The 26,585-nt window shown below is 36.1% G+C and overlaps 2 protein-coding genes across 2 annotated transcripts in view; one reads left to right on the top strand and one right to left on the bottom strand.

The window, feature by feature from the left end:
* The window catches only part of FAM237B (family with sequence similarity 237 member B), a 39,783-nt gene extending 37,234 nt beyond the window's left edge, over nucleotides 1–2,549 (bottom strand). The window contains exon 1 of the mRNA XM_089917084.1: nucleotides 1,670–2,549. Within this exon, the coding sequence (XP_089773210.1) occupies nucleotides 1,670–1,794 (125 nt within the window). The 5' untranslated portion in view covers nucleotides 1,795–2,549. The remainder of the gene's footprint in view (nucleotides 1–1,669) is intronic.
* A 3,276-nt stretch (nucleotides 2,550–5,825) lies between these two features.
* Nucleotides 5,826–26,549, top strand: GTPBP10 (GTP binding protein 10). Its single transcript, XM_022585283.2, has 10 exons — nucleotides 5,826–5,931; nucleotides 8,620–8,813; nucleotides 11,516–11,607; nucleotides 12,031–12,175; nucleotides 16,989–17,062; nucleotides 18,523–18,575; nucleotides 20,672–20,779; nucleotides 21,337–21,414; nucleotides 23,870–23,993; nucleotides 26,050–26,549. Exons 1-10 carry the CDS (start codon nucleotides 5,899–5,901, stop codon nucleotides 26,310–26,312), a joined length of 1,164 nt encoding a protein of 387 aa, XP_022440991.1. The 5' UTR covers nucleotides 5,826–5,898; the 3' UTR covers nucleotides 26,313–26,549.
* The last annotated feature ends 36 nt before the right edge of the window (nucleotides 26,550–26,585 follow it).

Genomic DNA, 26,585 nt, shown 5'->3' on the forward strand with positions numbered 1-26,585 from the left:
GGGGGAAGCTTCCATCACTGAAAAAATTTAAAGAGATAATGGGAAGCAAAAAAACCCTACATATATATATATATACATATATATATATATATATATGTTTTATTAGGTCTTATGCTTAGGGCTTGTTCAATGTAAAATGTAATGAAAGCGTAAAATATTTAATTTAAAGAGATAATGGGAAGCCAAAAAATGTGTTTTATTAGGTTTTATGTTTAGGGTTTGTTCGATGTTAAAGTAATTTAAAAAAATCATTCACATATAAAGCTTATACCAGCTCTATCCTATAATGCTCCCTAGAGTAAACAACTTATTCTTTACTCTCTCTAGACATAGCCTTATCCTCTCCTTTGTTCAACTACTGCCATGTCCTTCTAACTCATCAGAAACTGTCTTAGCATTCTGTTAGGTCAAGGGATAGTGGCGGGGGGGCGGCTATGCTTAGTGTAATTGCAAAACACTGTGGGTTTCCCCCAGCCTAAGTATTGTCACATACAAGGGTTAGAGCCTAACCTTTCTTACTAAGAAGTATGTAAAAGCATTACACAGAATAAAAAGTTCTATGGATTATATTAGCTTTTGATACCTTCATTTTTTTCTCCTTTGTTAGCACTGAGTTTGGTCAACAAAAATGGGGTATATCCAATATATCTAATATCCTCTCTAATAGATATTTCCAAGTCAAATAAAATACGGTCTGAGAAAAGGACCTAGTGACTGCAATTTTTGTGAAACAGTAAGAACAGAATTAAAGTTCTAGTGAGTTAAAGACTGAATGGGAGATAAGGAAATAGATATAAGAAATTAATACTAAAATATCTGGGAGCTCTGCAGTAACCAAATGAAAGATTTAGTGCTGTTGCAAGAACTAGACTAAATAAGCAAATGAATTCAAAGGCCAAAAGGAATTATTACCGATTTAATTTTTTAAAAGTATATCTCTTTTAAGTGTCTATGACCCTTAAGAAAGGTTCAAAAAACTGTATATATTTTACGCTCTATAAAACTCTATTTTTTTAAACATCTTTATTGGAGTATAATTGCTCTACAACGGTGCGTTAGCTTCTGCTGTATAACAAAGTGAATCAGCCATACGTATACACATATCCCCATATCCCCTCCCTCTTGCGTCTCCCTCCCACCCACCCTGTCCCACCCCTCTAGGTGGTCACAAAGCACCGAGCTGATCTCCCTGTGCTATGCAGCTACTTCCCACCAGCCATCCATTCTATATTTGGTAGTTATACTCTATAAAACTCTTGAACAAAATGAGTTCTCAATAAACTTCATTTCCAACCATATCCTCCAATAAGTTATGTGTTCTGCACCATCTCAGAGTATATTCTCTGCCATGAGTCTAAGTAGGCTATATAATGAGTGCAATGTGTACAAATGCTGTTCCATTCCAAAGCTGTAGCTTAGCTTACCATGTACAGAGTGATAGTCTAACACACATGCCTAGGACAATGATTTACATATTCTTACAATACCTTTTTCTAGAAGAGAATATTTTAACTGATTAATTTATGATGTGGTAGTAATAAACAAAATAATACAGGAATAAGCTAATATAAACATTAATTTCCTTATTTTGAATTACTATTCAAATTATCTAAGAATTCTAGTTCTCAGTAAGTGATTACTGCTTTATGAAATGTCAGTAATAAGTAACAAAGAAAATGGTTTAGGTAAATGAGAATTCAATACACTACCAACTTTCCTGCTGCATGAGTACCCTTGTTTTGGACAAGCAGGAAGCATCATTATCAAAGGCCCTTCTGATAATTCCACTGCCATTCTTATACCTGTAGATGATTAAAAGAAAGTATAAAAAAAAGAGCACTCAGTGACTCATAGTATAGCAGAAGCCCCTTAAAATATTTTTCTTCCTCTAGTACAAATGGTTGACAATGGGGGTCTTCAAAACATGATTCAACTATTTCTTAGGATTTCTATATATATATTTCTAAGAAAATAACCTTTCAGTGATACCCTTCAAATTAAAAACAGGGTGCATTAAAAGCAAAGCAAAATCATGTTCAACAGAAATAAGTTTTTTCCACTCACTATGAATTCAGGTATCAATAATATTAAAATTTGCTTCTTTCATTAACACAACTACTGTGCTTAATTATTCTTACTTAGTTATTCCAGTAACCAAGGCAGTGTTCTAGCACATACCTGAGTGTGTGGGACAAATTAGGAACTTGGTAATTGTTACATGAGTGAATAAATGAAGAAACTATAAATCCTTAGGAAGAAAGGCAATAAATCCACTTTTTTTTTCTTCACATAGGCCTTGTTTCAGGACAATAATTACATGATCTGAGGCCCTTACTTTGACAATACAACATTTTAACTTAGAGATGAAGAACTTAGATGGTGTATAGCTTTCATTTGTTCAGTCCATTTACTTTTATCATCTAGGAGAACTTCATTTTATCGTAGAGTGTAAGACCCCAATTTATAATGATTCTCCGAGTAACAATATTTTTAACAGTATGAAACTAAAAGAATATTTGACGTTAGTTTTGGGGATTATAAGGCTGTGAGTGAGAATAACTTTATGCCCCACTTCAGGTAATTCATATGTCATAGGAATTAGCAATCTAGCTATTGTCTTTCCTAAAAAAAATAAATTAACTAACAAATATTCAGAGAGTATATATTGAGCCAAAGGACCTGTTAGGAAATATAAAAAAGGGTAAGGTGTAGACATCTGAATAGTTGATGGTAACATATCCCCCTTAAAAAAAAATCTTTTCAAGATCAAGGTGGCAATAAGATATAAAGATGGAATGTCCAAGAAAGGAACTTTATAAATGTTTCCATCTGAAACATGGATACAGCAGTCATGCTGAACCCATGAGGGGATCTTGAATCCAGTGATCTGATTAAATTTGTATGTTTAAAGGGAAAAAAACCCCAAAAACTCCTCTGGAGATCATATGGATAAAGGACTATAGTGAACAAGACCGTTGTGTTGTATTATTTTCTTTGTACATGAAAGCTAGTGAAACCTGCTAAGTTGGGTTATAGAATCAATAAAGTAATTAAAGTTAGACTGAATCTTATAGAAACAATGTCAGCTGCTACTTTCTCTTATACAAAGGATAACAAAAAGCCTCCGCTTCTTTCACATATTCCCCCCCATGGAAGGATCTCCCACACTCACGCTTGAATTTTTTTAGTAGAAGCTAGAGCCTTTTATTCATTTCACAATTAGAGATAAAAACTAAAAGTAAATGCCCTGAGAATCAACACACTGACTTAAAATCACATCAGCTTGTAAAATGCAGGTATCGAAGCTATGCCTGAGATCCAGTTTTGATAGGTACTGTGAGGAGAAAGCAGAAGGGTACTTAGTACCTGTAGTAAGAAGAGGCAATTAAAAGAAAGGGAGTGGGGGATGCAGAAAAGGGAGTTTAAGAACTAAAAAAAAAACCCAATTATTTCAACGTTCTATCCTTGGGGTGGCTCCAGAAGAGGAACTGCAGAGAAGAAGCATTTTCTTAGGACGTACTAGTAAATCCAATTTAATGATTACTTCTTGCTAACCTATATCATTATAACAAAAATTGTAGATGATGAAGAGTATCAGAAAGTTAATATCACAGCAAATGCTGAGGTAAATTACCTCTTGAGTAACTATATTAACAGAGAGAAGCAGGATGATTATAAAATAGCATTATAAAGTGTTAGACTTCTTAATTATATTTGTTCATTTTATGCTTAAAGTAATAAACTACACTAAAATGTTTATTAGATTAAATGTAATGTGGTATTCAGGATTGAGTCCTGGAACAGAAAAAGGTTATTGTTGAAAAACTAGTGAGATCAAATAAAGTCTATAGTTTGGTTAAGAGCACTGTAGCAACATTAATTTCCTAGTTCTGACAAACGGTTATACAAGACGTTAACTTTAGGGCAAGCTGAGTAAAGGGTATATAGGACTCTGGGCTATCTGTAACTTTCCTGTAAATTTAAATTATTCCAAAATAAAATGATTATTAGAATGCTTATTAGTTATTTTTATTAGAATAACTCTAGTTTACAACATTAAAGAAAATCAAATTGTATGTATGCCACTGGCTCATTTGAGACTATTGCTTATTATGCAAAATTCTCTAGTGCCTGAGTTTAATGGTTTGCCTGTACTTTAATCTTAGCAGCCATGGGGAAGGCATTCTATCCACTCAGCGGCAGAACTAATAATAGTTTCTGTCAGTAATGACTTATGCATCAGGGTCATTTCACCTCATGTTCATTTTAGCCGAACATTTAAAGGGGACGATTTACATTTCATGTTTCTTTTACTATCTGGTAACCAGAGCTGTAATAAATATTTCAGGCACTGATGGTGTCTTGCTCAAGAAAAATATTATGTTTTCTTATTTGTTTATAGTACCTAATGTTCCTCAGTATTTTGAGATGTTTTTATATCAACTTCCCATTTATTTTTATCTGCTGTTATTATGTTCCCATGTAAATGTTATGACAAGGAAAACAATTTGGGCTTGTGTTCATTAATAAAAAAAATAAACCTTAGAAAATAAACAGATTGGGCTCAGCATAATTCTGAGATTGTAAGACCTAGTAAAGATAATAATCTAAATGGCAGCAAATGTTATTAAGATTAAACTAAACACCTACTTAGTAACAACCTAATTTCTTCCTTCCTTCCTTCCTCCCTCTCCCTCTCCCTCCCGCTCCCTCTCTCCCTTTCTTTCTTTCTTTCCCCTGCCGCGTGGCTTGTGGGATCTTAGTTCCCTGACCAGGGGTTGGACCCGGTCCCTCGGCAGAGAAAGCGCCGAGCCCTCACCACTGGACCGCCAGGGAATTCCCATCCTAATTTCCTGATTAATTAATCATTACAGGTTAAGTGACAATTATAGTTTTATTGATGGGGGTGGGGTAGAGGGAGGTTCAGTAGCAGGAAGGGAATCAAGACTGAAAGGAATAGTTCTTACACCGTGTATTTCCTAACAATCACTGTCATAAGTGAGGGGTAGAAATAGGAGAAGGATTCTCAGTTTTGAGTTCAGAAAGATTATTAGGCTGGCAGCGTAGTGCAGGGCCGCCTAGCAGGGCTGTGTACCTCTGTCCACTGCGCGCGGGCAGGGGGAGACGGGGTGGGTGGGGCGGACGGAGACCCAGTCACTCTGCTGGTGCTGCCCAGCTCGAGAAAAGGGAATCTAATTCTCACAAAGGCGCGCTGCAAATGAGAGTTGAGTAATGACCCATAGTATCTACCGGACCCCTAGAAGCTACTATCTGACAAACAGTTGCAAGATTCCCTCCCCAGAGAACACAGTGAAATTCTTACAGATCTCAGATCCTGACCTTTGGGTCCCAAATTTTAAATTCATTGTCTCTTGGAAGATTTTGCTGGATATTACTCAGCTGGTCAATGAATTAACAGCTTTTTCCCCAGTTGAGTTCCTGAGTCTTTTACGCGTTTGCTTTTATTGTCCGTGGGAGGTGTTTTGTTTTGTTTTTCCACTCTGCTTCGCCGAGAGTAAAGATTGAGGTATCTTGTGGTTTCCTTAATTAGCATAAAAACTCCTCCAAGGCAGTAGAGTCTCCAGTGCCATCCTATTCAAAATATTCCTGAGGTACCTACTCCGCACCTGACTGTCCCCTGTCACATTGCCGCTCAACATTTCCTCAGCGTTTCACTCCGCTTGCTTCTTAACAGACACCACCGTGCCCCTCCCCGTGGGGCACAGCAAAACGCATGCGCACGTTTCCGTGAGCGCGCGCGCCTTACGGCCGCTGAGGCCAACCTGCGGCAGCGTGCGGATACAAAATAGCAGCGGCGGGTGGTGGTGACGTTAGAAGAGCGCGCCGCACTTCGGTGCGAACAGCTTCCGCGGGAGTGAATTCTCGACCGTCGCGGGCATGGTGTGCTGCAGTCGAGTGTTGCTCAGAAAGGTCCGTGATTGGTGCCCCTCAGCCTGATGTCCGACACCTGGTGCCTCTAGCCCCACTTGAGGGCTCTGGTTCTCCTTCGCCTCCCTCCCTCCCCACTGTTTTCTTCCTGGGGGCCTCTTTCCTGCTTCTTTTCTACCATAGTCCTCTCTTTTTCGCCCCTCAGGGAGTCGGGCTTGGCCTGTAAGGGGTGAGAAGGGCGTGTCTAGTCTACCGGGCATGGTTAGGACGGTTGTTTGGAACAGGGTTTGAGATTTTTCAGGGGAATTGTGCGCACGTGGGATGAAGAGCTGGGGTAACTGCCTGTTGTTTATACATGCAATACGGTGTATGTGAAGTGTAGGTTTGACTTTTTCTTTTGGCTCAAATAGTGTATTTTCCTCCTTTTAAGTAATAATATCCATAACTTGTTTTTACGTATTTTTTCATTGAGTGCATTGTTATTAAGAGCTTTCTAAAGACAACTTCATCAGTAAACGAAAATAGGTAACTGACTTGCCTTCTTGCAAGAAACTAGGTCAGCTTTTGTGCAGTGCGGGTTTTAGACTCGTTTCTGTAAAAAATTTACAGTTGCTTTTCAAATTTAAAAACCTCTTTAAGATCCTTACTAGCAATGTTTTTTGAAACCTGCCGTCATCAGGTTTGGTCATTACCTTATTACTAAGGACGAGATTGAGATATTACTTTTAAGTTTTGAGTTCTAAATCTATGAACCTGATAAATCTAGAGCAGTAAAAAATGTGTCACATATTGAAAGGAACTTCAAAAACAGGAGGTTTCTTTTTGTCGGAGGAAAGGCATGGTTAGTAATACCATGGTTAATAAAGTTTTACTTTATTCAACCCTCTATTTTCCAGAAAATAGGTGGTCAGAAGAAGAGAGACTTGTGAAGGATAGTACTTGGGCATATAGGATAACTAATCTGTAAGCTAAAAAAATGAACTACTGCAGTTTTTGCTGGATACGTTTTTAAATGCTAGCTGTGTACCTTACTGCCATAACAGTCACGTCCAGTCAATGTTGTTTGCAAGGGGAATCTACCTCTTCACTTACCTGTGATGCATTTCTGATCTAGCTCTACCCAGCCAAAGCATAAGTTCGTCAGCCTCCAGAGAAAAATACTCTGGCTAGCCCTTAAGTTCATGTTTTGTATATTCCTTCCACCCTTACAATACTCTGTTTCGTGATTATATTTGCATACTCAAATGAAAAGCTGTGCTTTGAATCTTTGCTATGTAACTATCCACTGCAATCTCAAGTCTAGACAGATTTATCAGACTCAGCAAAGGAGCTTTTGATAAATGTGCTGCCTTACCCTATTCTCATCCCCTCCTCCAGAGTATCAGAATGGTCAGTGGAGTGTATGCATTTTTGAAAAAAGTTCCCAGATGTTTTCGATACTTAAAACTATCCTAAATGATTAAAGATGTGAAGATTATGAATTTAAGAAATTACTTTGTGAGGAATTTTGATAGCCCAGGGGGTTAAGACATAGGATCTTACCTGCAAGAAGTTCTTGATTTAGTGAGGGAAACAGAAATAAACCCTAAATACAGTGTATGATTTCTAGAGATCTAATAATAGAGATATAATCCAATTACTGAGAGCCCAGGAAAATCAATGGTAAGTGTTGGTTAAAGGAATTAAGAAAAACATAGGAAAAAATGACATTCAGGTGGGTTTATGATAGAAAAGAACAAATGACATTGTAAGTAGATGAAAAAGCATGAGCAGAATGCCATGGAGAAGTGACAGTATATTGTGTAGCATAGAGCAAAGAGAGGAAGAGGATATAGGAGGGGTTGAATGAATGGAAATGAAATGTGAAGGGTACGTTAAGAGCTTTGAATATAGCACTGAGAATTTTAGACTTTATTTCATAAACAGCAAAAAACCATGAATGGTTTTTGAGTAAGGGAGAAACATGTTGAGAGATCAGATCCATTGTCAGAAAAATCGCTAAGGCAGTGAGACAGAGAATGTGTTGAGGAAGGAATGACTAGACATTGAAAGACCAGTTAGGAGCTAATGTAATGATCAAGATACTAGGGTAGTTAGTTGTGCCAAAAAAAGAAAGATAGTAGGGCTTCGGGAAGAGAAGCAGGTATAGTCTAAGATCCCCATATGTGGTCTCAGTGAGTAGATAAACTATCATTTCATTATTTGTGAGAACATTGGAGGAACAGAATTTACCTAGGGAAAAGTTTGGTTTTGTTATATAACATGTATTTAGGTGACTATTATCCTTTCAATACCTAAGAACAAGTTATATATTTGAGGGGTTTCAAATATAAGTTAAATACTGATCTTGTTCTCAGTTGCTTTAGACTATTAAGCTCACATCTGGTGGAGATGTCCAACTAACTGGGATAGAGAATATCTCACCTAGGTGATAGTTACTGGTACAAACTGAGATCACCCAGGGGAGAAAGTCTAGATTGAAAAGTGGGCCAGTGTCAGAGACCTTCAGGATTGGAAGGACAACAATTGATAGTGAAAAACAGGGTCTTAAGAGAGTTAATCTAATGGGAAAGTGAGGTCAGACAGGAGGTAAACTAAGAAAAGACAATAAATGTGGCATACGGAAAGCCATTTTTTTTTTAAGGAGTTTTAGTGGCAACAAAGAACTAGAAAGGAATTCAAAATTGGTAAGCACATGTGGTATACAAATGTCCTCTTTCTCTTTTTAAGTATGGAGACTTCATTGATAACCTGAGACTCTTCACCAGGGGAGGAAGTGGTGGAATGGGCTACCCTCGCTTAGGTGGAGAAGGTGGAAAAGGTGGTGACGTCTGGGTTGTAGCCCATAACAAAATGACTTTAAAACAACTTAAAAATAAATATCCTCAGAAACGGTTTGTGGCTGGAGAAGGAGCAAACAGTCGGTAAGTATGTAACTGAATGGTTTTGTATGAAATTAATTCCCCCCGGAAGAAGAAAAAAAAGTTGAGATAAAAATTTAATTGGTAATTTGAAGTAAATAATATCCTGGATTTGTAACTGAGCAAAAATCTACTATTTTTGTCTCTAGTAAATATAAAAGATAGGTACTATGGAATGTTTTGACGTTTTTAAACTTTTTATCCTTTTCTTCTCCCAGTGTCTGTTTATATTCTTGTATACTTCCTTTGTAGAACCAGAAAATGATCTGAATCCCCACTGTTTTCTTCTAAAATTATCTTTGACAGTCTTTAGGAAACTTTCTAGAATCTTAACTGGCTACTCCACCCCACTACCACCCATAGTTCTGCCAGCATCTTGTAGGCAGTACTTAAAATTTAGAGCCTGTTTGCTGCTACATCTCTTGAATGTTTTCCTTTTGACTCTGTTTTGATTTTCTCTCTGTGACAGCAAAATCTTCCCTTTGTTTTTTGTTAATGTTTGCTATTTTCTGTGTAACATATTATGTTGGCCTCAAAATATGAGAAGAATTTTTCTTTCATTGTAAAGAAAACAAAGAAAAAAAATTCTTAAAGCTTCCATCAAAATGCAGTCTGTGGTTCCTCAGGCCTCTGTCATTCTGTTGTTCCTTAGGAGGTGTTGGTATAAAAGTTAGGCTTTCTGTTCCTTTTTTCTTTCCCCTTCCCAAGGAAGTGTTTGGGTATATTTATTTGTCACAGTCGTAGAGGATGTAATGTGTCACTTGCTTGGGGGATGAGTGTAAGCAAAGGATAGAGCCTGGATATAGGCTAAACACCCTGTAACGCAGGGTGAGGAATGCCCCCAACAACAAATTATCCTGCCCCAAATATCCAGCAGCATCCTCTGCTGGTAAAGGAATCCTTGGAGAAACCCCTGAAATTTCTTTTGAGCATTTTTGTTTTGAATAGTCTTTACAGGGCAAATTTTGAGAGCCCTATATTAGAATTCAGTAATCAAAGCTTTAAGATCAGAATGTTGTTTTATTATTTTGATGTTACAGGTAGAAAATAACTGCAGTTTATATCCTAAAGTAAAATTTTTCATCATTTTATAATTTCTTTTGAAAATTAAGGTTGCTGTGATTCCAACCTTATTCTGTGTTTAGATAAGTGGTATGCTAAAGATGGTGTATAATGTTTAAATGTTAAGAAAGATTTAAATAGAACAGTTACTGCGATTGTGTGTTGGAATTTTTAGAATGTAGAGGCTTAAATCTAAAGGATCAATAGGAGCCAACTGGATGAAGGGAAGGAAAAAGCATTACAGGAAAGATAACAACATGAACAAAGGCCCAGTGATAGAAGACAAATACCAGTATAAAACACTAAAAGAAGCTCAATGTGGCTGGAATGCAGAAAACACAGAATGTAGAGGAAGATGAGACTAGAAAGATAGGTACAAGCCAGACCTTCATCGTTTCTGAAATACTGCAGTATTCTCCAAATTGGTCTCCTTCTCCAGTCTCAGTCATCACCTCCAATCCATTCTTTTTCCAATTATGTCTACAGTGCTTTTTCTGTAACACCAATTTATTAATGTCACTTGCATATTTAAAATCCTTCAATGTTCCCCATCAATCTAAGATAATATTCAAACTCTCTAACATAGCATATGAGGCTCTTTGTGATCTGGACCACAGTGTCTTCCACCCCACTTCTGCTATGCTTACGCTAGAAATAATTATTATTTCACGAAATACCTTGTTCCCTCCTAATCCGGGGTGTGTGTGTGTGTGTGTGTGTGTGTGTGTGTGTGTGTGTGTGTTTGGTTTGTTTTTCTTTCTCTTTGCCAACACTTTCCTGCCTTGATTATCTGGCAAAATCTTATTCCCCTTCCGAGACTTGTTCTACCCGGAAATAACCACTATTAACCTTTTCATGACTTTTCTAAGACTTCTGTGTGTCTCTACCCAAATGTAATTAAATGTGTCTGTAAAATTGGGGGATACAAAAACAAGAGCACAAAATTTTGCAACCTTCTCTTGTAACTTTTTTTTCCATTCCAGAGAATTGTTAAGCATGGCTGCATAGTCTTATAGTATTGGAAATAACATAAATTATTTTGTCATTCATCTATTTAGGTAATTATTGTTTTTTTTTTTTTACTGTTATTGTCACAATGCAGTACACATCTTTGTGTATATAATAGTTTACATGGTTGTTCAATTTTTTTTTTTATTTTTTAGGATAAATTCCCAGAAGTGGAATTACTAGTTAGAAGCTTGTACCACTTTATCCTCTCTTGAGCAGTTTAAGAATCGCCATATGAGCCTCCTATAATTAAAGTACTCTCATTTCAGATCATTTTTTAAAAAGCCTTGTTATTCACTGGGTTTTCCATTTTTTTTATAGTTTATTCATGTTGCAATGATCTCTTCCTTTCAAACGTACAATATTTTAGTTCATTATGAGTTAAAATGACTTTTGGTAGTTAGCTTAGTAACTTAAATCATTACTTAATATTATTTTTATTGAGATACAGTAGTCTAAAATGCAAATAAATAAATAGGGATAATTTTATTTTTTCTCCATTATTTGGCCATTTAACATCTGCATTATAAGAATTGGTTGCTAGTCTTCTTTGTATACCATTGTATTTGCTTGAAACATCAACCATTTAATCTAGCAGATTTTCTTTATGTTAATTTAGCTTTATTTTTTTATAGAGTTAGTGCACTGAAAGGCTCCAAAGGAAAAGACTGTGAAATTCCTGTACCTTTGGGTATTTCAATAACTGATGAAAATGGTAAAATTATAGGTAAGTGTATTGTAGATTCTAAGGTTGTGAAAAATGTGCACGTTTTCTAAAATTGAGATCTGTGGGGAATAGCACCTCTTAAGTTTCAGGATTTTTTTTAAACATTAAGTATTTTAGCTGCTAGTTTATAAAACAGCTTTTAAAAACATTATATAACAGTTCAGAGTTAGCTGCTAGATTTAAATTATTTTAAAGATGTAAGAGTATTTACTCAGTTTTAAAACAAATAACTAGCATTTTTTCAACCACTTGCAAAAGTGTTTTCTTGGGGTGAGATTTTTAATAGAAATTTGATGCTATCGTTTAGCCCTTTAGATTTGTAAACTGGAATTTCCTGGCATCTGTTTCTGAAAGAAAAATGTCATTAGTGATTAGCTCCACTTACTAATCTTTGATTTAAGTATCTTTATCTCTCTTTTTAAGGAGAACTCAATAAAGAGAAAGACAGAATTTTGGTAGCTGAAGGAGGTCTTGGTGGTAAATTACTTACCAATTTCTTACCATTGAAAGGCCAGAAACGAGTAATTCACCTTGATCTAAAACTTATAGCTGATATAGGCTTGGTGGGGTAAGTATCATTCATATTTTTATTTTTATACTTTCAGAGAGATAGTTCATGAATAGGAAGTAAATATAAATGGTAATTTGGGGCCAGCATTATTTCTAGTTCATGGAATTTGTGTATCGTTGTGTACTTTAAGAATATGCTGCTTAAAAAAAAAAAGAATATGCTGCTAATATTGCCAACATAGAGTTTCATAGTCACTATTCATTTGTCAAAGATCATAGCAACTGAATAGGGCAGTGGAAATGTTAGAAAATAAATAAACACAGAAAAGTCAATCAAATACAAAAGAATGTTACCAAGTATTAAAGAATAAAATCAGAAATCCAGACAAGCCACATATTAAAAAGTGTATGGAAGGAAATAAAAAGTAGGGGAAAAATGACCAAGATATTCTTACAAGTCTTAATAGAGGTGTTGAAGTATCATTAATCAGATGGCTAAAGGCCGGTACAGATGATCTCAACCATCAACTTTACACACTATTGAGCACTAAGCTGGATCTTGCTATGACCGTTTCCCTATCCTTCACTCTCTGTTTAGGAGCTGTCCATTCTCAGTGCTGCAGACCTTCCAATGTTGTCCTCTTCCACCAGCCTCCATTCTTTCATCAAACAATGCTACTTAGCTGTAGGGTTTGCAGTGCTGGCACATAAATGGAGGGAGATAAATAGCAAGATAGAAAGTAGATAAAGGAAGGGAAAACTTCAGCTTTGCCTGTCTCCTCTCCCTTCCTCTCCCAAGTCCCACTATAGCATTAAACAATAGTCAGATGGAAGGCCTCAGGAAAAGGGAGGGGAAACTGCCGCTCTACTCCAGCTGCCAGTTCCATGCCTTGCTTTTCCATAGCTTCTTTCTAAGCTCTTTCATCTTCCTCTTCCCGCATCTCACTGCTTCTTTACCACACTCTTCACTCTGAATCCCTCACCTCTTTCCATGCCTGTTTAGGCCTTACCAGCAGTGGCTTAGAGTTCACAGAGGCCTCATTCCTGCTGAAATTGTAACAGAGAAAGATGTGATCCTGGCATTTAAGCTTGCCATTCGCATTTAATATTTTCAATGAAACATAGTTTTGAGGGTTATGAGTCATAGGTTCTGTAATACTATATATTTTTAGGAACATTATGGACTTAATAGGGTTTTGTGGATAAGACTGAGAATCCAGCCATTCACTTTCTCATTTTGTAGGAAAATATGTTTCAGGTTCCATAGAGACACCTTTACAGCCTAAGAAGAACATAGCAAGGCTGAGTAGTGAATAAAAGTGGGATGGCGATGGCAGACTCAAGTGAGACTGTTTGGGTTAGAATCTCAAATCCTCTGGAGGCTGGCTGGATGGTTTTGGATACAGTCTCTCTAAAGCCTTTTTTTTTTTTCTCATCTTTAATAGTGGACGGCAGTAGTTCTCACCTTAAAATGTTATTGCTGAGTAAGATATTGCATTTGCAGCATAATACATGCCTTGGATTTATGAATGCTCGATGAATGAATGGTAGCTGCTATTATCATCATTATTGCCAACTTATTGGAGACCACATATAGTGATACACTAAGCTTTTCAGAAGTGGACTTGATATTAGTCAATAGCAAGCATCATGATTCTAGAGCACAATGTTTAACATGTATGCTGGTGCTTTTAAATTAGGTAACTATTCTTAAAAAGTTGCTAATGTGAATACCAGCATAAGCAGATGTCCTTTTAGCTGGTTTCAGGAATGAACTGAACATTAGAAGAAAGGTATCATATAACTAATACACTTGTACTGCTGTTTTCAAATCTGGTCTTTGCATAGGTTGGATTTCAGCCTCTAAAATTTTCATTAGGTACTTGTCAATAAAAGTCTCAGGTATCTGTTCTTCACCTGGTAGCTTCCTTTTTCTTGTATTTTGATATCTTTGGAAATAGTTGCTTGCATTTTTCTGTGTTTAATCATTGTTATGAAAATATGAGGATATTAGAAAGAAATAAGCAAGTCCAACTAATGATAATCATGGCAAAAATGATTGCAATTTACTTTTCAAAAAGTTACAAGAGCCTAAGTGTAACAGGATATAAGAAAATACTGTATTTCTAGGGGAAACAAGTCATTAAGAAATCTCACATAGTTTTATTCTAAATTTATTATAGAAATATTTTAATGAGAAAAATTGTTTAAAGATCTCCATTAAGAGCATATACATTTTTATAGAATTCCAAATTAATATTTGTAAAATATTACACCATTATTCCAAATGAAAATGTGGCAGAGTTTTGAAAGATCTTGATTTGAATGAAAACTGTGAAGACAGGGATCACGTCTGTCTTATTGATTGCTATATTTCTCCTGCCTAGTATATTGCCTGGCCCAAGGCAGTGCTCAATAAATATTTGTTGGATAATTTTTTTAAATTGAGATATAATTGACATATAACATTATATAAGTTTCAGGTGTACACTGTAATGATTTGACATTTGTATATGTTGCAGAATGATCACCACCATAAATCTAGTTAACATCTGACACCATGTATAGTTACAAATTTTTTTTCTTGTGATGAGAACTTTTAAGATTTACTCTCTTAGCAACTTTAAAATATACAATATTATATTATTTTTTAATTTTTTTTTCGGTACGCGGGCCTCTCACTGTTGTGGCCTCTCCCATTGCGGAGCACAGGCTCTGGACACGCAGGCTCAGTGGCCATGACTCACAGGCCCAGCCGCTCCGCGGCATGTGGGATCTTCCCGGACCGGGGCATGAACCTGTGTCACCTGCATTGGCAGGCGGACTCTCAACCACTGCACCACCAGGGAAGACCTACAATATTGTATTATTAACTATTATCACCATGCTGTACATTATATCCTCATGATATTGTTTTTACAACTAGATTTTTTTTTTTGGGCCACACAATGTGGCTTGCGGGATCTTAGTTCCCCAAACAGGGATCGAACCTAAGCCCTCAGCAGTGGAAGTGCAAACTCCTAACCACTGGCCTGCCAGGAAATTCCCCACAACTGGATTTTTTTTTTACCTTTTCACCACCTTTGCCCATTTTGTAACCCCCTCCCCCCCCGCTGACACACACACACACAAACACACACACAAACACACACACATACATACATTTTCTGTATGCATTCATCCATTGATGGACACTTAGACTGATTTCACATCTTGGTTATTGTAAATAATGCTGCAGTAAACATGAGGTGCATATATCTTTTTGAGTTAGTGTTTTTGGGTTTTATTCTTTTTGGATAAACATCCAGAAGTGTAATTGCTGGATCATATGGTAGTTCTATTTTTAATTTTTTGAGAAACCTCCATACTGTTTTCCATAGTGGCTGCACCAATTTACATTCCCATTGGTTGAATAAATTTAATGAAAATATCTGAATGAAATTTAGGAAATCATCTCTTAAGTGGCCCCCATTCCTAGTACTTTCTTTCATCCATTGTGGGCCTTTCTTGAGGGGTATTTAGCAATAAAATCAAGGCCTTTAAAACAGCCATGTAGTTTAATCTAGTATTTCCTTATCTAGAAATTTACCTCAAGAAAGAAATTAAAGGTATATGTAAAGGTTCACTTCAGCGTTTAAAGTTTTTTTAAAAAAGCTTGACAGGGCTTCCCTGGTGGCGCAGTGGTTGAGAGTCCGCCTGCCAACGCAGGGGACATGGGTTCGTGCCCTGGTCTGGGAAGATCCCACATGCCGTGGAGCGGCTGGGCCCGTGAGCCATGGCCGCTGAGCCTACGCGTCCGGAGCACGCAATGGGAGAGGCCACAACAGTGAGAGGCCCGCATACGGGAAAAAAAAAAAAAAAAAAAAAGCTTGACAAATAATTAGTGCTCATTTGCAGAAAGAATAAAAGAGTTGAATGTTTATCGCACCATTTGATGTTAAGGTGACTTAACATTGGTGTATGTCTTTCTAGCTGTATGCGTATTTTTTGCAGAGTTATTTATAACAGTAAAAAATTTGAGACCACCTAAATGCCTAACAATAAGAAATTAGTTAAGTAAATTACGCTACACCCTTGAAATGCATTCACCTTATATAATTCAGTTTGAAAGGAGGCCGACCAACTGTGAATAGTCTTTCAGCAAAAAAAGGAATCAAAGCTGAATCTGATCAAAGCTTCATATCTACCAATTTATAGGAGCATGTTAACTGACATCATGGGCATCAGCAGAAAAATCCAGACTATGGCAAAGAAACTACAGGACAAATGGCCCAGTTTCTTTAAAAATAAAATTGCAAAGGGGAAAAACCTGGAGAGGGAGCCTGTACCAAAAGAAATTTAAAAGGCACATCAACCAACTGTAATATGCAGACCTTATTTGGGTCTCTGTTTAAAGAAACCAACTTTAGAAAAATTATTAAGAATGTATTAATATTTGTTTAAGCTAGGTGATGGCTAAATAGGATTCATTACTTTGCTAGTGAAATGTCCATATAAAATGTTTTTTTTAAAAAATACAAAAAACAATATAAGAAATATTTTGTCAGTATTTGGCTAGAGATAGTGAATTGCAGGTATTTTTATTAGTTTCTTTATGTTTTTCTATGATTTACAAGCTGTTGTTTTTAACATTATTTGATTTACTGTCAATACTGAAACATCTTTAGTGTTCACCATAAATTTATCTTTACCTTTTCTATAAGTATATTTTGTTCCTCAAGTTTTTCAAGATTATTTTAAATTTATACTCTACTTTTAATCCCAGCAATATTCAAGAAGTCTGCTTCTTGAAATGTTAGGAATTCAGAGATAAGCAAGTATTTATAATGCTGATATTTGTTGTAATGTATAAATTTATTTTCTTGTTTCAGATTCCCAAATGCTGGAAAATCCTCTTTGCTAAGTAAGATTTCTCATGCAAAACCTGCAATTGCAGATTATGCATGTAAGTATAATGTGCTTTGTTTTTTTAATGTGTAGAGGCAAATTTTTAAAGACTAATCTTCGAGTATGAAAAAAATGATAACTGGGGTAGCCTTAGTTTGAAAACTCTTGGCAGACAGAGTACATGTATTTCCCATTAATCTTTGAAACCTTTAAAGCTCTCAGCAAAGTTCCTAGTACTGCTTATTAGACACTTTGTTGCATTTATTTGTCTGTTGTATAATCATTATTCAGTTTAGTTAACAATTTTATGAGCACCTACCCTTTATCAAACACTGTGATAAATGCTACGAAGGCAGAGATCAATTCCTTCATTCATTTAGCAAGTATTTATTTCTAGGAACTATCAATAACAATAAATTCTGGAGTTACAAAGGCTGGTAAGCAGAAGTGAATACTTCTTTTGTTTTGATTTTTATTGAACTTATAGACAAGTGGGGGAAGGCGCATATCTCACTAATGAATATAAGAGAATATAATATGGTTCTATGAAAGAGTGTAGGTGACTGCTTTAGATTTCTTTGGGGAAGTGTGATGGTGGGGCTGAGATATGAGCAATAAATATGAGTTAATTGGTGACAGACAATGGAGGTGAGAGTCTTTCAGTCAAAGGAAATAGCATGTACACAAAGACCCTGTGGTGGCAGGGAGTAGATTTGTTTGTCTAGAGAACATGTAGTAAGGGGAAGAGGGAATCAAGATGAGGCTAGAGATGCACGTGGAGACCTGTGACATAGGCCATATAGGCTGTATTTGATCTCTGTGGCTTAAGAGCAGTTGATAGCTTTTTAACAAGGGAAAACACAACTGGCTATTGCAGTAGCTGGATGAGATATAATGGAAGCTTAGACCAAGAGTAGTGAATGAATGTGATAGGATCTTTGCCATCATTAAACAAAATGGCACAGATTGACATTAACATGGAAAATAAAATTAAACCATTCTAAAATTGATAAAGTAGAGTTAATTTTGTACTAGCTGCTATAAATCACATGGCCAATATTTATTGTTACAATACAGGGGATTCTTGAGAAGGAAAGAAGAAGAAAAGCAAAAAGCCTAGGAAGGAGGCTAGGGCAGGATTGATGAAGCGTGAGGATAACTAAATGAGAAAGGACCATAGAGAGATTTCACCCACAGCCCAAGTGATAGAAACCTAAATTGTGCCCCCACCCTCAGCACCTTTACCATGCTCTTTAAAGTTTGAGACAGGCACTTTGAGGCCCACTAATTAAATTACACCTGTGCTTTCGAAGATTATGAAAATCTATATTTTGTCCTTTTCCAAGTATATGATAAATAGCAAAGATAATTATACCTTTAATTTCAACAAATGAGAACATAATCTGAATTAGGTTGTTCACAGAAACGAAATATTATTTATTTTATACATGACGCTAAGACAATTTTGAGAGTATAAACCTTTATTCTAGCCTCAATTTATTATTGTTTTTCTTTTAGTTACAACATTAAAGCCTGAACTCGGAAAAATTATGTATAATGATTTCAAACAGGTGGGTATTTTTAAAATAAGACACTTGGTTAGTAATGAAAGTACTTGCCTTAGTGCTTAGATTTTATAATATTTGGGAGTTTCTGTGGTGTTAGGGGGAAAAAGTAGCAGGATTTTGTTTTTGATAGGTGAAGCCATGATCAAATCAATTCTGCTGACCACTATCAGAGTAAAAATATTGTATTAGAATATAATTTCTTGTTCATCTAAAGTTTGGGTGTAGTTTGTCGTTACAACATTTATTGTATCTTAATTGCCTTAATCAGTTTGTCCTCATTGCAAGTCCATATTTTACTGCCATATTTGATTATTGATTTTCATTTCCTAAAAACATTTTCTAAAGTTCATGGATGTAATTTTACTCCAACTTACTGTTTAAAAAAAAATTTTTTTTAATTGAATGGGATCCTCGTCTTAACTAGCTATTTAAAATTTATTTTTCCCTGCTACGGAAGAACTTTTGAATAATTAGAATAAAAACAAATTAAAAAGGAAAGTAACAAAATTTTTAAAATGTTTAATATGTGATCAGCAGGTGCATCCCTTGGTATTTACCCAAATAAACTGAAAACTTATGTCCACTCAAAAGCCCGCACACGGATGTTTGCAGCAGCTTTGTTCATAATTGCCAAAACTTGGAAACAACCAAGATGTTCTTCAGTAGGTGAATGGATAAATAAACTATGTACATCTCAATAATGGAATGTCATTCACACTAAAAAGAAATGAGCCATCAAGCCATGAAAGGACACAAAGGAACCTCCAATGTGTATTACTAAGTGAAAGAAGCCAATCTGTAAAGGCTACATACTGTATGATTTCAACTATATGTCATTCTGGAAAAAGGCAATACTATGGAAATAGCAGAAAGGTCAATGGTTGCCAAGGATTAGGAGGAAAGAAAGGTTGAACAAGCAGCACACAGGATTTTTAGGGCAGCGAAACTATTCTGTATGATACTAGATACATGTCATACATTTGTCAAAACCCATGGAATGTGTAAAACCAAGGGTGAACCCTAATGTAAAGTATGGGCTTAAAGTGATGATGTATCAGTATACTTTCATATAATCCATTGACATAATTCAAAAGACATAGAAGATGTATATTTACAATAGTGGTATAACAGTAAAATTTTTTTAAAACCGACAATTATATAGAATGTTAAATAATAATTATAAGTACAGGATAATATGAATTTAGAGAACACTATTTAGAGGAAAAGACAACATTATTGGTAATTTTAAAGGGAAATCAGTAGAAAACCTCTGAAGAGAATTTCAGGACATGAGACCTACATGTACATTGCTTTGTCACATAGCTCCAACTTTCTTTAAAACTGAAATTTTTAACCACACAGGCAGTGTGTGTAGAGCATTGTTTCTCATCCCTTACTGTACATCAGAATCATCTGGGTAGCTTAAGAGTAACAATGATAAATGAAGCCTGGGCCCCCGTGATTTGAAACCAAACGCCTTGGGGATAGGGCTTGAGCACCTGTAGTTTAGAAAAGTTTCTTAGATAATTATGATGTGCAGTGAGGTTTGAAAACCACAAGTGTAGAATAATGGTTAGTAACTCTTATAACCTCCAAAAGGAGTATAGTAACACTATTTCCCTTACTTTTTAAGAGTGGTTAATAGTTCTGGTAGAATATGAACAATAAAGAAACAATGGTACCAAATAACCATTTACATATAGAATAAAACTTAAAACTACAAAGCTATACTAAGTCAATTTCTGCTGAATTAATATCCTTATATATTTTTAAGAATTTAGAAAATTGAAATTCTTTGAAAAGTTCATACTGAACAATATATGGAATTCTAAAGAGAATTTAAGTGATTAGTAATTGTTAAACTAAGCCATAAAATTCCTAGATTGTTAAAGTAAAAAATGGGACTAATTTCTGATAACAAAGGACTTTGATTCTTAATACATTTATTTTGTTATAAAGGTATCCTGACTTTATAGAGATGCAGTGGTAATCACAAATTAAGAACTGTTTATAATTGAAATATCATGAAAATTGTTGGATGTAATTGTATTTGTGGTTTTCATTTTTTTTTATTATCATACCATTTAATTTTGTGTTAGATATCAGTAGCTGATCTTCCTGGTTTAATAGAAGGAGCACACATGAACAAAGGAATGGGCCACAAATTCCTCAAGCATATAGAAAGAACTAAACAACTACTTTTTGTTGTAAGTCACATGCATATCAATGTAATGTTTAAATGAATGTGAGAACCAGTGAATTTAGTTTTCCTAGAAATTTTTTATAATAACATTTAAAGATAAAGTAGCAGCATATATTATTCCACTAAATCTATTTAGATAGGGGTCAGATACAGTTAGTAATCTTTATTTATAATATGGGGATGGAAGTGGCATTGTTTACTATGTCAGATTAAGGTTTGGCCATACTTGTCAGGCTTAATTCATTAAGATTTTCAATATACTACTAAATTATATAGGATCAATTTCCTACTTCATTTCTGGTGTTCAGTTATATATGAGATTGTCTGTATTGGTATAAATTGTTGAATCTGTACTAGTTTCTCATTAATGATTGTGGTTTATCAGAATAATTATAATTATCTTAAAACGTCAGTTTCTCTCATTTCGAATTACTAAATTACCAGTAGAGTATAGATTGAGAAATTACTTTTAGCTTGAGCGAGTAAAACATTTCAAAACAGAATTGTATAGCTGTTGTTCTTATGTTAAAAGCAGTCTTTTTCCCTTTTTTTTTTTTTTAGGTTGATGTTTCTGGATTTCAGCTTTCTTCCCAAACTCAGTACAGAACTGCCTTTGAAACCATACTACTGCTTTCAAAAGTAGGTTTTCTGTTTTATATCTGGTCTAATACGTAGGCACATAGGACTGTATGGAATAACGTATGATAATTCGAATAAATATATAGTCTGCCTCTACCTTTTTTTTTTTTTTTTTTTGCCGTACGCGGGCCTCTCACTGTTGTGGCCTCTCCCGTTGCGGAGCACAGGCTCCGGACGCGCAGGCTCAGCGGCCATGGCTCACGGGCACAGCCGCTCCGCGGCATGTGGGATCTTCCTGGACCGGGGCACGAACCCGTGTCCCCTGCATCAGCAGGCAGACTCTCAACCACTGCGCCACCGGGGAAGCCCTGCCTCTACTTTTTAAAGCTTTGATGTTAATTAAAAAATTATCTAAACTTGCTGTCTCCAGTTTTGCGATGTTCACCTGTTCCTCAAACTGTTGTAATCATTAAAACCTTCCTTGATTCCAAATCCCTGTTACATACTTCTCAGACTGTATCTTGCTTAACTTTTATTCCTACTTCTTAGACTATTTCTCAGTCTACTTTTTAGGTTCTCTGATACTCAGATATTTTGCTATGTTTTAGATCAGCTGCCTATTGAACATCTTTGATTGGATGTCCCATTAACTTCTCAAATGTAATATGTATAGAACTGAACTCCTTTTTTTTTTTTTTTTTCTTTTAATTCTCCAGCCTCCCCCAGAACTTTACTGAATATGTAAGCCAGAAACCTCGGTGGTAGTGATTCTATCTTTCTTACCACCTGTGTCAAGCCCTGACAGTTTTATATCCTAAATTTCTCTGAAATGCAAGTACTTGTCTTCACCCACACTGTTATAATCATCAACCCCTCTTACTAGAATGTTCTAAGTCCCTCCAGCTTGTCTCCCTGCTTCCAGTCTTAGTTCTCTCCAGGCCATGTTTTATATCACAGCTAGAGTGATCTTTGTTAAAGAACCAAGCAAATGTTTGTTCCCTGCTTAAAACACTTTGATGGTCTCCCATTGCTGTTAGGTTAAAGTCTAACATGAACATGGTTTACGAGGTCTGGCAAGGTTGGGTTCTTACCAAGCACTGTATCTCTATTGTTCTCCTCCCTCTCCCCACCCCTGGCCACACCCCATACATTCTATATCCAGCCAATGATTTCTCTCTAACACAACATGATGTTGTTTATCTTCAGGACTTTTATATCCTATTTCATTTGCTACTTTTTGCCTGTTATTGATAACACTGCTGTGAACATTTGTGTACAGGTTTTTGTGTGGATATGTTTTCATTTCTCTTGGGTGTATACCTAGGAGTGGAGTTGCTGGATAATATGGTTATTCTATGTTTAACATTTTGGGGAACTGCCAAACTGTTTTCCAGAGTGACTGCAGCATTATACCATTTTACAATCTTACTAGCAATGTATGAAGGTTCCAATTTTTCCACATTAATGTCAACACTCATTATTGTCTTTTTCTTTTAGCCTTCCTAGTAGGGATGAAGTGATATTTCATTGTGGTTGTGGTTGTGATTTGCATTTCTTTTTTTTTTTTTTCTTTTTTTTTTTCCGGTACACGGGCCTCTCACTGTTGTGGCCTCTCCCATTGTGGAGCACAGGCTCCGGACGCGCAGGCTCAGCAGCCACAGCTCACAGGCCCAGCCGCTCGCGGCATGTGGGATCCTCCCGGTCCGGAGCACGAACCCGCATCCCCTGCATCGGCAGGCGTACTCTCAACCAGTGCGCCACCAGGGAAGCCCTGCATTTCTTTAATGAGAAATGATGTTGAGAAATGTGACTAATGATGTTGAGCATCTTTTTATGTGCTCATTAGGCATTTGTATGTCTTTGGAGAAATATCTATTCACATTCTTTGCCCATTTTTAAAATGGGTGGTCTTTTAATTGTTGAGTTGTAGGAGATCTTTATAATTTAGATACAAATCCCTTATCAGATATATGATTTGCAAATATTTTCTCCTATTCTTTCAGTTGTCTTTTCACTTTCTTTAGGTTGTCTTTTGAAGTACAGAATTTTAAATTTTAATGAAGTCCCCTTTGTTTATTTTTTCTTTTGCTCATGCTTTTCATCAGATATACGAAACCACTGCCGTAATCCATAGTCACAAAGATTTACTTCTAAGCATACTTAACTTTTTCCAAGAATAATACAGGTATAGCATTAAGCTGTCACTATCTAGTTCTGAATTTTATTTATGTGCTTACTAGACGTCCAGATATCTGTATTTGGCTCTAGGCACAAAATCACAACTGTCTCTAGGATGTCATATGAGCTAAAATGTATTAACATATGACTTAACTAGTAAGCATTTTCTGCATTTCCTTTGTTAATTAGTTTTGTGGTTATTGGGACTTACTGCATTTCAGAGGTGAGAATGGGCCCTAGATTACCCAGGCCTATAAAGTAAAGAAAGACATTACCAAATAGGTCATTTATATAGATATTTTAATAAAATTATTTGGTTTTTCTCTTTGGCTTAAAGGAGTTGGAGTTGTACAGAGAGGAACTTCAGACAAAACCTGCGCTCCTGGCAGTTAATAAAATGGACTTGCCTGATGCCCAAGATAAATTCCATGTACTGACGAACCAACTCCAGAATCCTAAAGGTAAACCCATTCATTCATTTAGTGCCAATTTAATGAATACCTGCTATTTGCAGAGAGTGCTAGGTACTATAATCAGTGGAAAAGAAAACTGAAAGTTGCTACTCTTAAAAAAAAAGTATGTTTGAAGAAAGAACACATACCATATGAAACTTCTAAATAACACTGTAAAAAATAATATCCCATTTCAGAATGTGTGATATGAACAATAAGTTAGAGGAGACAGAAGGAAAGAAAGATTAATTTGAGCTGAAAATGTCAGGCACCATCAAGAAGTAAAACTTAAAGTGGGCTCTTAAAGAGTTAATGGAATTTGGATCAGAAGAGAATAAAGTCAGCATCTACCTGTGAAGTCTGTTAACATATTTCACCAGTTCTAGAACTTCATTCCCCTAGTACATCATGAATTTTAAAACAGAGCTAGTAGTTCTAAAAAGAGGTATGGGGCTTCCTTGGTGGCGCAGTGGTTGAGAGTCCGCCTGCTGATGCAGGGGACACAGGTTCGTGCCCCGGTCTGGGAAGATCCCACATGCCGCGGAGCAGCTGGGCCCGTGAGCCATGGCCGCTGAGCCTGCACAGCCTGAGCCTGTGCTCCGCAACGGGAGAGGCCACAACAGTGAGAGGCCCGCGTACCGCAAAAAAAAAAAAGAGGTATGTATCTTTGCAGTGCCAGGTCCGTAGATCTCCGAAGAGTACTAATCTTCTAAAAAGAACTTGAGTCACTATGTATGTGTGGTACAGAATAATAGATGCTGTTACTCCAAAAGGATTTGTTTGAAATTTGTTCCTAAATGGACCATTATGTGTAAAGAAATTTAAAGGGATTCTCCATAGTTTTGAGTATTGACCTTTGCAGAACACTCTCTATCGTACAGTGATGACACTTTCATTTTTCTGAGTCTAGTAGAGGACCTTTTGCACAAATGAGGAAAGTAGGGTGGAAGGTAAGTAGTTAACATGTTTTTAAATAGGCCTAATCTCTCTTTTTATCCTTGGGATAAAAATTGGGGAAACTAAATTATAATGTACTAGGACTATCAGGCAGCACCAGAAGATCCTCTCTCCCCTCTCAAAATCTACCCCACACCCCGTATAATTTACATATTGGGCTGTCCTTGAGTTAATAAGTTACTTTGGGATGTAAATATTCTCTGGAATATTTATAAATAAACCTTTATTCCTTAATGTCATTTGCTTTATGAGGTCATTAGATCTATTTGCTGGCTGGTCTTGCAGAAAAGGGAACTTTCAGAGGAGGTACCACAAGGAAGGGTAATTCAGGAGTTTGTGGCTATTTTGGACCATCATAAAACAATGTAGTCCCCTCAGTGATAATTCCTGAGTTAGCCTCTCAGACTTCCTTGGGGGTAAATGAATCTCAGAATCCAAGCTCTGTGTTGGTTTGGCTAACCTCTTTTAGGCAGCCTTTCCAGTTCATGTCAGTGTTGATCCATCCCATCAGTATGGCATCCCTACTTCTGTTGCCTTGGTGGCAGGGAAGAACGAAAAGTTATATAATGGCTGTCAGCCCCTGTGGGGTGATAGATTGGATTCATCTAAAATGATGGATTGAACTCCTTGAACTCTTTTCAATTTTAGTATGGCTCATAGCACCAGTGATGATAAGCCATTAGGACAACTAAAGGCCACCTGTGTGCTGAAGCAAGCTAGAATATCCCAAATCACAAATGATGTTATGTTATAGGAAAGTTCTTTCAGAAAATCTATGTTGTCTTACTTTATTGAACCGCCCCAAAACAAAATTTATTGCTTCTGTAAGTAAATCATCTTCTGTGATTCATCTTTTACTTACACTTAATTTTGTTTAAAATATATTCATGCAACAAATATTTATTAAGTACCTGTCATGTGCCAAGAACCTTACCATTGTCACTAGTAAAAACCAAAGGTTCTGAGACCTTATTAGAAAGAGAAGGAAAAAAGAAATGTAAAATGCTTAGTTTTCGGTTCACTGGTTCACAAATCAAACCTCTAGCATAGTTTTGACTTACTTTCAGAGACAGTGAAAATCAGCCTAGTTTTGTGTTCTTTGTTTCAGATTTTTTGCATTTATTTGAAAAAAACGTGATTCCAGAGAGGACTGTGGAGTTCCAACACATCATCCCCATCTCTGCAGTTACTGGAGAAGGAATTGGTGAACTAAAGAATTGTATAAGGAAATCTCTGGATGAACACACCAACCAGGAAAATGATGCATATCATAAGAAGCAGTTGCTTAATTTACGTATTTCCAATACAATATCTTATAGTGAGCTACCATCAAAGAATGCTGTTACTAGTGCCAGAATAGATATAACTTGAATATGTTAAAAGTGATACTGAAATTGCGTTCATTTGGAAGCTTTTCCACAGACATACTTTTTAGAAGGTTAGTTGTTACTAACCTGGTGTATATGCCATCATTCAAGAACCATACTTTTTAAAGATGTTTTGTACTTAAGTCTATCAACAGTAAAAAAAAGTAACTGAGGGTTAAAAATGACAGTTTATTATTTTATGGCCAATTCACCTGTAATAAAATCCTATAATATTCCTGTACATATGTCTCTAGTGAGATCATTTTTTTAATTATAT

Source organism: Delphinapterus leucas, chromosome 9, assembly GCF_059928025.1.
Source record: "Delphinapterus leucas isolate spDelLeu-1000000601 "Yukka" chromosome 9, BTC_Dleu_Yukka2, whole genome shotgun sequence".
Classification (NCBI taxonomy): domain Eukaryota; kingdom Metazoa; phylum Chordata; class Mammalia; order Artiodactyla; family Monodontidae; genus Delphinapterus; species Delphinapterus leucas.

Coding starts and splice junctions, on each gene's coding strand:
- GTPBP10 (XM_022585283.2), top strand. CDS start 5,899: ATGGTGTGCTGCAGTCGAGTGTTGCTCAGAAAG. Junction 20,780..21,336: donor CTAAACAACTACTTTTTGTT/GTAAGTCACATG, acceptor TTTTTTTTTTAG/GTTGATGTTTCTGGATTTCA. Junction 21,415..23,869: donor CCATACTACTGCTTTCAAAA/GTAGGTTTTCTG, acceptor TTTGGCTTAAAG/GAGTTGGAGTTGTACAGAGA.